Here is a 13676-nt window from a genome sequence, read left to right on the forward strand (position 1 = left end):
GGGTCGATGTACGTATTCTTTTTGTAAACTACAATAACACATACACTAAAAAATGTTTCAGTACTGTACTGTAGAGAATACTTTTCAGACGCCACGACCTAACTGCCAATTTGTTACGTCCGAACCGAGGCTCCGATACTAACGGGGAAAACTAAACTACGATAGATTTTAAATTCATTGTTGCTACTAACACAGGATGTGAATCAAGGAAATAACACCAAATACATGTACATGGGTGATAGAATGCATCTCCTTGGCAACCTATCTAACGAACTATCCTCTAGATGTCTAGTGGAACATAGGGTCTCCACCGAACGTCTCCATTCTGTCCTATCAGCTGCCGCAACTCTGGCCTCCGCTCATAACTTCCATCAAGCCGTGTTTCTTTCCTTGGAGGTGATAGCTGGTACAGGCTACAGGAAATAAAAAAGGCATTTTACGTTTTTACAGGAAATGAAATGAAAGTTCCATTTACAGTAAAATATGGACGTTTACACTTACAGATAAAGCAAATTCCTATTTACATTTTATATTTTTATAATATATTTGATAATTTGTGTTTAAGAATCAAAATTGAAAATTGAGTACGAATTACCACATTTAATGTGGTAAATGCTTTATACGCTTACAAAAAATAAGATCTTTGTACAAATTACGGACGAATAAAATAGCTGATTACATTTTGCACCTTGCCCATGTCTACGAATTTACGATTTTTACCCCTTCCCGACCCTCTATACTTTATTATTCCATAGTACCATACGGCTGGATCCTTAAGTTGGTACTTTGAAAGCAAACCAGGCAGCCTGAGTACTAGTTGGGTCTTGCATGTTCGTCCAATGCAAATACGCCGATGTAGTCAGTGTTGCATATCGGCATGGGCGGCAACGAAATGCGGAACGTTGCCATAGATGGCGTTTTCGGGAGCTTCCAAAGCGCGCAGTAACAGAACGATTCTCTTACCCAGTTCCAAACATAGGAACCCCGTATGAACACACGAGTACGACGAACATTCACAATGATACGCGCCAAAAAAATGTGTTTATTTTTAAACGTATACTGTGCTGGGTACATTGCCACAAAGTTGTTAATAGTATTTTGTCAAAGCGAGTTGCCGATGTAAACACGGTTGCTAACGTGTTGTAAACGATATTACGTGGTGTCGTGGAACAATCGACGTTCTATCTCCAAGACCTCATTGTTTTCATCACCTGGTGCTTTCTAAAAAGCGCAAATAAACAACACAACAGAAACAAAATGAAGGAAAGTGAATTGCTACGTTGAAAGGTATGCCACATATTTATATTTTACCCCCATTACCCGTGGTCGGTATCGCCTACAGTCGTATTCATTCCTAGTCGACCCAGTATCCGATATACCGGGTGTGGTTTACCAAACACACGCGTGGGTCCGCTAGCGCCAAGAGTCCGTCATGCGTACTGTTCGAACATCAATTCTCTGTTCTGGATGAGACATTTCTCGATAGCGTAGATGATAGTACGTAAGTTCGGATAATACTAGTATTATTCTAAAAGTATTCCTCCGTAGGCATGGGCTCAATCATAGTTGGTGAAACATTACAAAACTACATTGACTGTTTTTTGTTTTTGTTTTTCTTGTTTTAATGTTTAAATTAATTTGAGTTGCTTGGCATGTCTGTAAAAATAACACGCTCGAAAGTGTTCCCTTATAAGTACATGCTGCACACCCTTTCCGCATTTTAGTGCCACCTGGAGTTTAACAAGGGAATTTTTTCCACGCTAAAAACCATGCGTGGCAACTATGTCTAACTAGAAAGTGTCACCTTCTTTACTAAATGACTATTACACGGCGAATCTTTTGTACCCGTGTCGTGTTCTTTGATGGTCTTTACCAATTGTTTAGTATGTCCATGGCATTCTGTCTTTTTGTAACTGGGTTAGTTTAAAGCGCCATTATAATGAAAAACGAACCACTGTTCTGTTGATATATACTAGTATGTGACATATTTTGCGCATACTGTGGTGGCGTATAAGCAGAGTTTTCAAAAACGTTAACACTGAACCAAAATTGTCTATGTGGTGAGTGAGTCACGATAACCACATACTAACAGTATTTTTCAGTGAAATTATATATATTTATAGCTGAAAAAAATGTGCTCGCTTGTTAATTACGACTCAAACGTCCCGTTAAATATCCGAGTCAGTTATCGTAATTTGATCATTAAAGTCTACATTAATAAATCAACCGTACATAACCCACGATACTACTCCGAGAGAAAGTTTCGGATGTCTAGCTAGAATTTTAGTAACCAATTCAGTTCTTCATTATTGGTAACCATATATATTTGGCTGATGAAAGTCCGCCCTCGCCGATTCAAAAATTAACTTCTTTTTTTATTTACAGACACACTATTGCGCACCAAAATAGTACTGAGGATGCGTCCTATAAGAATCGCGGAGCCTTTTCTGCGATTCCTGGTAGCGTTGTTTCTTCTGCAGACTCTCGTGAAATCGCAGCAGTTTCATCCATGCGAGTACGATTTCTCAATCCTCGCCGCTGCCGACACGCAGCCGGAAGACATTCAAGCTACGTCCGCTCGTGTAGCATGGCGAAAACCGCCCATTATGACCGACTTCGTGGGTTACCGAGTTAAGTACGATGATAAAGAAGTCGATATTTATGACGTAGACAGTTCGTCGTTTCTGCTTGAGAATTTAGAATTTTGGCAAAAGTATAGCGTATGTATTTTGACTTTGAACGCTGGTGGCAGTATCACCGCCGGTTACTCAAGTTGTACGCGATTCACAACGAGATATGAATATTGGAATTTTTACGCCAAGGTGGCGCTGTGTACGTGTTCATTTGTCTTGGTTGCCTTCGTCATAACAAGAGTGATCATGGTCAAATGCCCACCGTACATGACAGCGAGAGAGCGTGCTCTGCTAATGGCGTCCCAAACGCAAAACAGAGAAACAGCGTTGAACGCACCACAAAGGAAAGTTGCTGCAAGGTCCCAAAATTCTCATCTGATTCCAGATGTGAACAATGTCAGAGGCGCGCGGAAACCGTCGGAAGCGAGTAAAGTCGGAGATCTTCGCGTCGCGTTTGCAATGCCAGTCTCAACGTCGAATACCCCGCATCACGTCACACCACCACGGCCGATCATCAACATCCCAAATACTATCAACATCCCCGTCAATATCACACCAGTGCCACTTCAACAGAAAAATCAACGGGACACACAACAACAACCACATAGTGTCGCTCAGCACAACGTGCGTCACCCGAGTATTCGAGAAGATAACTGGTAAATTGTTTGAAAAAATGAATAAATTAAGTTTTTTTAACACATAAATTATACATATAGTTTGTTATTTTCCGAGAATGCACTAAAAACGGAAGTGCTGAATCTTGTGATATACGCAACCAGTGGGAAATATGAATAATTTAGGTCTGAAAAACTGAATTTCAAAGTTGCTTAAAAATCATTCAAATATTGTGTCAATGTTAGGCATGTGTACGGAGTCACTTATGAATATATTCTGGTCCGGGCTTTTAGAGCAGACACTATACTGATTCCATCTACGTTTTTATCGACTTTGTAACCATGGTATCCAACAAGGGAACGATCAATAGTTGTCAAAGTACATACGGTGCATATTCCGGTCATTGAACCCATGTCGTGTGACCATTGAGTACCGTTTGATGCACGGGAAATTGAGATGTCCTGTGCGCATGAGCAGACAGACAATTGGCGAGTTTCATTACATACTGGTCAAGGGAATCAGCATTCATCTTGATATCAAGTTTCTCAGATTTTATTCCATGAATAAAAAATTTGCACTTGTATACTGTTATAGTCTTTGTTAATGTGGGTTGTAACACATTAATTTGTTCTCTATTAATACTGCTAAATTTACATGACAGCTGTAGTCAAGCTGAGCTGTGCAACGGTGCAGCCTTTAAAAGGGAAACAACACTGACAAATAAATGAATTAAAATTGAAAACAGGCTAACTTTAGAAAATACATACGGTACTCTTGATTTAAAATTAACATGCACACATGAGATTACAACACAGGTTTAATAACTGTCTATTTTACTGTTCAAAGCTCATCGGACACTTGATGTCAGTACACGTGCAACAATGCCAGGCAGATTTTCTGTCCATTGAAATAACGCCATCAACGGCCAAACGTTTTATGAGGCAAACACATGTACATGTACATGTTTTTGTTGACGTCAGACTGCATTTGATTGGATAGCGAACTGTGGCCTGACACGGCATTTGACTTGATACTTTTCACACGAATACATTTTGTTTAATTTTTCTAAGTGGGAGATATAATGAGTGCTAACAATTTGCAAGATGTTCAAAAAACGCAATATTACACGAAAATATCGCGATAAATTGTGGTTGTCTATCAATGAGATCGCTGCCACATCAGCCAATCAAAATGCACGTACTAAATAAAAGCCAGTATGTAGTTTGTCAGCTATTGCAATTTCGTATAGACAGTCAGGTTACTCTAAGAATATATCAAGAAAAATTTTACTAACCCGGCCCTACTAGCATTTTAGTACATGTACACCCCGTGTTTTGTTACGTGTGTACAAGTGCGTTTCGACAACACAAACACTTCCAATCTGACCGTGGGTGGCGCTAGACAAAATGTAGTGCGTTCAACGAAAAGTCAAAAAATTGTACCACCTGCATAGTTTCCGGATTCACAGATTCAGAGTGTCCCGGTTCCATGCGTTCATTGGAGTAGTTAATTGAACTCTCCTGGTTATACTTCTTTTTTTGAATACGAATACATACTATATATAAGACGTTTAATAATAATAATATTTATTAGACGCATAAAATCCTTAGGAAAAGATAAAAAGAGCCTTACAAAAAGAAAATTTAAAAACTATAATCTAAAAAAAAGTCTATTCTAAAAATATATAACAAATAAAAAACAAATATGAATAAACAATAAAGACAATTTGCAACCAACGGTGAATACAAAATATAGAATGAACACAAAATGTAACCTAATACGCTGATAGTTGTTGCTGTTTTGTTCCATAGTTGTTTTTTAAGAAGACAGCTAAGGCTGGTGCTAGAGTATGGTGCCATTTTGACGTATATATTTTTAAGTTGTCTAAACAGTTTTGTAGCCCCTTGGCAGATTTAGATACAATTACAACATCATCTGCATATAGAAGACAACTTACTTTTAAATTATCAAGAATGAGGGAGTCACAGATTTCAGAGTTGAAACAGTTGCCAAAATAGCTCAGTTGGGAGAACGTTAGACTGAATATCAATACAGATTTACTCCTGAACTGAAATTCCGATAGAATGTTAACCCTCAGACAACTAATAATATTAGTTGTCTGAGGTTAAGCCCATACTGGTATCTGCTGAACTTGTTGGTCGTTGGTCGTCGCGCCGCGCATGTGCGACATTAGTGTTGATAAACATTGATTTTCCCACAATCCAATGCGCTCTCTTAAAGAAAATCAAGAATACGAGTTTTGAACTGGGTGCAAGGTGCACTAATTACCGCTGATGACTCTTTCTATCCTCTCCAATCACCAAGGAAATTACCCCGTAGCGTCCAGTTTGTACTCGTTGGTCTGCGCAACAGTCAAAGTCGCCATCTTCAATCAATATTCCAGTTAAACCTAAAACTATTTGATAGTATGGTTAAACCTATCCTGATCTATTGTAGCAAAATTTGGACGAGCGACTGTGTTCTACAAATAAAAGACATTTTTAGTAGTGGGCTAACAAATTTTGCAAATACATTTTACAGGTAAACTGAAAAGCCAGTAATTTGGCATGTATTTTAAAATTAGGGAGACACACTATTTTTACTGACTAGTATAAAACAAATGATAAAATATTGGCTAAAAATAAAAACACAAAATGAAAACACGCTAGTCCATGAAGCATACAGACTTGGCATAGAAATGTATGGTAAAGGCATACTTGATTGGGTATCTGGTATCAAAAACATTCTGCACTATCTGGAAATGAATAAGTCATGGGAAAATAATGATCCAAATTATAACACAAATCTAATCAACACAATTTTCATTAAACTCAACAAAAAATTCGAAAACAAGAGAACAAGTCATTGTCAATGACACGTCCCCGCTCCGTTCATATTTGAGTGACACATACATTCAAAGCAGATCATGACCGAAATGCACCTGCATATGTACAACACATTGTACTAAATCTGAACAAAATCCATCCATGCATGACTGAGATCTGGTTCCGAAATTGTGAAAATACGTGATTTTGATGCATTTTTCGGCCTTAAAATGGCCATCATTCAGCTATTGTTAAGTGGATCATGAAACAAATGCACATATCTATTTGTGACATGATGTACCATGTGTGTGTGAAGTTTGAACTTGATCAATCCAGACATGTCTTGGATACGGATCCAGAACTGAATTCTTTAACAAAATGGCCGCCAGTCAGCCATTTCGAACTTGATCCGAAAAAAAAAAGACGTGCATCAAGGTCCTATTATGTTTAATGTATGTACCAGATTGAACAAAATCCGTCCATGCATAACTGAGATCCGGGTTCGGAATGGTGAAAATGTGCGATTTCAATGCATTTTCGGCCTTAAAGCGGCCGCCATTTGGCTATCGTTAATGAGATCATGAAACAAATGCACATACATATTTGTGACATGATGTACCTTGTGTGTGTGAAGTTTGAACTTGATCAATCCAGACATGTCTCGAATACGGATCCAGAACTGAATTCTTTAAAACAAAATGGCCGCCAGTCGGCCATTTCGAACTTGATTCAAAAAAAATGACGTGCATCAAGGTCCTATTATGTTTAATGTATGTACCAAATTTGAACGAAATCCGTCCATGCATAACTGAGATCTGGGTCCGGAATGGTGAAAATGTGCGATTTCAAAGTATTTTCGGCCTTAAAGCGGCCGCCATTTGGCTATTGTTAATGAGATCATGAAACAAATGCAAATGCACATACATATTTGTGACATGATGTACCTTGTGTGTGTGAAGTTTGAAGTTGATCAATCCAGACATGTCTCGGATACGGATCCAGAACTGAATTCTTTAAAACAAAATGGCCGCCAGTCGGCCATTTCAAACCCGATCCAAAAAAAAAAATGTCCTATTATGTTTAACGTATGTACCAAATTTGAACAAAATCCGTCTATGCATAACTGAGATCCGGGTCCGGAATGTTGAAAATGTGCGATTTTGATGCATTTTCGGCCTTAAAATGGCCGCTATTCGGCTATCGTTAATCGGATCATGAAAAAAAATGCATGTGCATATGTCCCATCTAATGTGTGATGTATGAGTGAAGTTTGAACTTAATCGGTCCATGCATGTTCTAGATACAGGTGATCACGGACGCACGCACGCACGCACGGACGCACACAGGGCAAAACATAAGTCCCCGTTTTCGGACTACGTCCGGACGGGGACTAACAAATGCATGATGATAATAAAAACAAAAAAGAAAAGATTAAGCTGCGTACATATAGACTGCTAAAGAAAAATTGCCAGTATGAAAGTTATCTAACAACAGTAACAAATGCAAAACATAGAGCAGCATTGACAAAATTGAGAATTAGCGCCCATAATTTAGAAATAGAGAAAGGACAGTGGTAGAAAGTGCACTGCTTTACGAAATGTATGAAAATGAGAGATCTGAAATGTTTAAGGAAATAAATTTAATACATTGCAACAACACAAATACCAATAAATTGATTACAATGCTAACAAGCAATAACAGCCAAAAATAACAAAACTAGCAAGCTACATCTATAATTGTTTCAGTGCAAGAGAAAATCATTTCCAAAAACTACCAGCTGCCTCTAAATAAACTACTAGTATTTTTTTCTATATTATTCTTTTCAATTTTAGCGCTTCCATATTGTTACTTTCTCAGTTTTTCATCTTTATTGTAATTTTCTTTTTCTGAGCCAATGTTCAAATAAAGATACGATTATGCAATAAAGATTATTATTATTATTATTATTATTATTATTATTATTATTATTATTATTATTATTAGTTCCATATCTTGTGCGTGTGTGGCGCGATGACCTCCGTTGCGGCGATGTGTGACTTCCTGTCTTCGACCCTGTTTAACCATGGAGGTAAAACTAGGTATCGTTTATTTAAAATTCAGCAAATACTGTAAAATGACTAATTTTCTATGGGTTTCAATTTCGCTCATTTACCATTTCAGGCATATTCAGTGGGTTTTAAATTCATGGTGTTATCATTTAGGTAATGTGTTCTATGCTAAATTTTACATATTCACTGGGTTTTAAATTTAGTGCATTTTCCAGTCAGTGAAATAAGCAAAATTAAAACCCAGTGAATAATTAATCCTTTTACAGTATACAGTATACCACATATATAAATTTGATACTCCATGCCACGTGACTGAAACAACGCCATCAGCGGCCAAACGTGTTATGAGACGTACATAACACGTACACGTGGTTGACGTCACAGTATTTTTGATTGGATAGCGAATTGTGGCCTGACACGGCATTTGACTTTACACTTGTCACATGAGTACATGTCGTTTAATTCTTTGAAGTGGTGGATTTAATGAATGGTAACAATTTGCAAGATGTTCAAAAAACGCAATTTTACTCAAAAATATCGCGATAAATTGCGATTGTCTATCAACTCGATCACTACTACATCAGCCAATCAGAATGCACGTTGGATCAGCACGTATTTCGTCAACATTGCAATTTCGTAATGAAAGTAGGGTTACTCTATGAATTTACTCAGACACTTTTTTTCTTCTCTTCCCCTAACAGTTTTCTAGTACACCCCGCGTTTAAATTAGTTTCGGTTGTTCAACCCACAGGCGGTTCAACCAACAACGCAAACGCCCCTCCAATCTGACCGTGGGTGGCGCTAGACAAAATGTAATGCATTCATCGAATAGTAAAATTGCCGCAAATCTTTACATAGTTTTGACATTCAGAGTTCCAATGGAATTGTAAAATATGTAATTGAACTCTTAATGATATTTCTCTATTCATATACCACTATATACTAGATATTAGATATTTATGACATACTCTTTCAGTTGCCGAAATAGCTCAGTTGGGAGAGCGTTAGACTGAAGATCTAAAGGTCCCTGGTTCAAACCCCGGCGAACTCGCACGAGTTCGGTGAACTGTCCCGGGTTTCGGCAGATATCTTTTTTTCTTTCTACATTTTTTTTTTTTAAATATATTTTTTTCAACTGTCAGGAAAACTGAATAATTGTCTATTTCACGATTTTTTCCCATTTTCCCATTTCTTTAACACATACACATGTACTAACCGCAGAACTAGTGACATTTTGCCATATTCATTAGTTTTTTTTCATTTCATAGATTCGAAAGCAAATCTAACTTATTGTTTGAACAAATTTTCAAATAAGTTTAAATTCACTAATTAAGCAATATTTAAACCAATTGAATATTTAATGAATTTAGAGTTGTACCGGTAGTATTTATAGCTCATACTAGCTATATTCACTTTCAAAATCACACAGTCATGTTAATAGCTCGTAGAGGCTATAATTTATGCAGCAATCAACTCGCTATAAATATACATATTTATGTACAACTCCACTAACCCTTACGTAATTGCTTTATGAGTAGCACATGCACTTATGTAAAACAAATAACTCTTATTTGAATGACCCAGCATACAAGAAGAATAAATGCAAATCCTCATTAAAAACTAATAAAAATATTGTCAATTTTTTAATACTTCTATTTTATTAAAGTATTTTGTAATACATACACTATATACCCTTTTTTTTAACCATTGTAACCGAACACAATTTTGAGATACCAAATATCCAATCCACGGGAATCAATGGTAACATGCAATTTTCACTCAATTTTGTAAATCGGTTTTATCTGAACTGAGTACAGTGACCCTATATTTTTAATTCATTTTCTTCATCCTTGTAACATAAATTATCAAATATGTAGAAAAAAAAAAATTTTCTTTTCTACTTTTGTGTAGCATTCTACACTAGATGCTTGGCACAAGATAATCTTCACAATTTGAGTGATTGCAATGTCATTAAGTCTACGTTATGCCTACCTGGATTTCCCTGGAAAATCATTCTTTAAACATTCACATGCATTTCTCATTGACATTTATTGAAGTACGGTGTTCATCAGTATGGGTCCCATGCTACGTGTAATGTGTGTGATAATTGCTCGCTCACAAGATATTAGAACCATACTGCACATCTAATGATTTGTGAAAAATGGTGGAAGAGTGGGACATGGTACTGATACGGGAAAGATTCATAGATTAACTAATTTGCAGTAATAATCTGTTGAATATTTTGTTGAATGACTAGTCAATTGAGTTGAGTTGAATATATATCATATTATTAAATATCACACATCTATTATCGTATCACCATAGTTACTGCATGTTGTAATTTTGTGATAAGGCATGGGGTTGCTGCATCCTACCTTATTAAGAAATACGAATTCTAAATATGGAACCGTTTCACGTTTTTAGATAGCAAACTCGTTTGGGATTTGTTTGATGAACACGCACTTCTCAAGTTGTCTTGTCTTAATTTATACATGTTAGATGGCATATGCATTTATTGCTACCACAGTCAAGCTAATATACTCAGCTTCTTAGGCTAGTTGTATTGAGTTTGTTACAAAGCAGGATTCAAGACGAGGGCTTCATGTCAGGATTTTAGGTATTCCAGATAAAAAATAAATCAGTCAGGTTCGAACATGCATAATTCTCGAACACTGATTGCAATTCATGATTATTAGTTTAACAGTTAATACAGTTTTAATACCACAAATGCCTGGATGAGAAGGATGTATAATAACAAGATAATTACAAGGATATCGCAAAGTATATACTGAGACATTTACATGGTCGCATCGCATCAACCTCCACTGTCTTCATTCAAACTTTGCGGTATTCTCCTAATAACCTCATCGCATCTAAATAACACTTCGATATGGTAAAAAGTCAGTGAAATCACTGCGACTCAGTAATATATACAAAACAAGTCGCAGCTAGTATATACTGGTACTGTGCATTTTATATCCGAATCATTTTAGTGAACACTTCCTGTATCCAATTTTGGATTCAATGGACAGAATCTGACAATGTTGACAGACTTTGATCAAACATTCTGAAGTTATGTCCATCAATACTCCGTAGGAAATATAAAAGGACTATTTAATGAAAGGCGAGGGAATGAGACGTTGTCCATCAGTGTAACAAATCTATGAAGAGATAAAATAAAGAAAACACACAAAAAATTGATAATGTATTTATAAATCTTTTAAGCGCAAGCATATTGTACAAGCATAAAACATTCAAACTGATTGCATTGTACTATTGCACAAATATGAACTCCCATGAGATACTCTTCCACAGGTTATGAGTAATTGTATCGTAGTCTTAATTCTTTTTTTCAATTTCAATTTAGTCCCAACAGATTCTTGTCCTTTCCTGGGTTTAGTTCCCATGGATTCCAGTCCTTTCTTTTGTTTAGTTCTCACAGATTTGAGTCCATTCCTGGGTTCAGTCTCCACAGATTCTGTTCCTATCTTGGGGTTAAGTTCCCACAGATTTGAGTCAATTCCTGGGTTAAGTCCCCATAGATTCTGTTCTATTTTTGGGGTTTAGTTCTCACAGATTTGAGTCAATTCCTGGGTTAAGTCCCCATAGATTCTGTTCTATTTTTTGGGTTTAGTTCTCACAGATTTGGGTCCATGCCTGGGTTTACTCCCCATAAATTGTGGTCCTTTCCTAGGTTTAGTCCCAACAGATCAAACTATCAAATCAATTTTACAATATCTCAATGACTGGAAAGGTAAATATACATGTACATTGTACTAGTCCATAATTAAACAGAGCTTAATGGCCATTCCATTTTCTATTTACACTCCCTAGTTTAGATTTCTGACACTGTATGACATTAAAAAAAACACTGTTGTTTTGACTGCTTATAACAAGGAAGAGCATGATTTCCAAAACATACTAGTATGCAAAACTTAACATCCATCTCCTATTCTTAGTGATAGTTGGAAATAAAGCTCATCCACATACACCTAGAAGATGACGCTGTTAAAAAGCACAGATTAAAGTTCAACAGGGGAGTGCAGTTATAAAGTAGAATGGCACAAGCACTTACCGGTATATCAAAAGTATTAAAGCGCCATTTTTTTTGTTAACAGACAATATATTTCATACATCACTATGGACCATGTATAAAACACGACCGAACAAAACGACTAGCTGTGAGACTTTAAATTAAAAATACATAGCATGAATCACCATCTTGAATATTTGTCGTTGGAATTGATCATTATAACTAAATCTGCAATATGGATAATTTTTATGTACAAACCATCATAATTTAATTATAAATATGATGTTAAAAATAATCATATTTTGAGATAGTAAAATTATGAAAAAAAAAAAAAATAATTACCGGTACATTGTTTTGTAATATCGACTAGATTTGAATGTATTATCTGTTTTCTTTCCAAATATGTTGAATATTCAAGTTTACAATCGAGTACTTTGTTATATTACAAGACATCAATGCACTTTTAGGTTTAAAAATCTCTAAATATCAGTAATAACATATTTGCACTAGTAGAAGCAAAACTCCAACAAAGGCACATACAATCTTTTTATCACAAATTAGTCCCGTTTATAGTCTGCACTTTCCTTGAGACAAAAATGACAAAAGTAAAAAGTAAAGTAAAGTTTTTACCATAAAACTCAACTCAACAAAAAAATGTACATTTTAATATTGTAAAATTCATAGGTGTTTCAGTAAAAAATGTTTACAAAAGAAAAAAAAAAAAAAAAACTTTAAGCATAAAAATAAAAAAATGTAAAAGAATATGTGACAGAAACGAATGCTGTAGAAGAAAGCCAAAAAAACAACAACACATTTTGTAAAGAGATTTCAGGGCCAGGAAAAAAAAAATCATGTTTCTTGTCAATTTAAAAAAAAAATTTTAATTACAAAAATAAAACAAATGTTTAAATTAAAAAAAAAAAGAAAAATTGACCAGAAACATTGTATTTTTTTTTTCTTGGCCTCTAGATAAAATGAAAAAAAAACTTGTATACTTTCTGCTCGAAAATGGCAACCTGAAAGAAATATTAATATCTTGTTGGCTGATATAGCCACACTGTTTGAGATGCATAATGAGAAAGGAATATCAAATCAATCAGTCTTTTTCAAAATAACAAGAACATTTGCTAAAATGAAAAATTATCAAAACTCAATAAATTAATCTGATACATTGAAGAGGAATCCACCCATATCCACATATTAAAATAATTGGGCTTTTAAGAAAAAGTTGAAAATGTAAAGTTGACAATGACGAACAATCAGTAATATGAACAGCCCTGCTCTGCAGACTTCTTCGATAGTAAAGCTAATATTCATCTGCAATTCTGTTCTGCCTGGCCATGGCTTCGTACTCTTCCCTTGTGCCGTCTTCTTCTTGCATTGCTATATTTTTGTATGTAGTTTCATTCAAAGCGTTCCTGGCCACATTTGTCTTTGGATGGTTCTCTCCAAAAACCTGTAACAACAACACAGAGTTACAAGATTTGCATCATATATGGGAATTCAAAGGACAATTTCATTC

At 35.7% G+C, this 13676-nt stretch overlaps 1 protein-coding gene and 1 non-coding gene across 2 annotated transcripts in view; one reads left to right on the forward strand and one right to left on the reverse strand.

Moving 5' to 3' along the window:
* Positions 1 to 9099: 9099 nt before the first annotated feature.
* On the forward strand, positions 9100 to 9185 carry TRNAF-GAA (transfer RNA phenylalanine (anticodon GAA)). The gene has a single exon. It is a non-coding gene; the product is annotated as a tRNA-Phe (tRNA).
* Positions 9186 to 11318: 2133 nt separating this feature from the next.
* LOC102807084 (TPR repeat-containing protein DDB_G0287407-like) overlaps positions 11319 to 13676 on the reverse strand; it is a 47179-nt gene continuing 44821 nt past the window's right edge. The window contains exon 27 of the mRNA XM_085508643.1: positions 11319 to 13610. Within this exon, the coding sequence (XP_085364769.1) occupies positions 13461 to 13610 (150 nt within the window). The 3' untranslated portion in view covers positions 11319 to 13460. The remainder of the gene's footprint in view (positions 13611 to 13676) is intronic.

The sequence above is a fragment of the Saccoglossus kowalevskii genome, chromosome 15, assembly GCF_978046115.1.
Source record: "Saccoglossus kowalevskii chromosome 15, keSacKowa6.1, whole genome shotgun sequence".
Lineage (NCBI taxonomy): Eukaryota > Metazoa > Hemichordata > Enteropneusta > Harrimaniidae > Saccoglossus > Saccoglossus kowalevskii.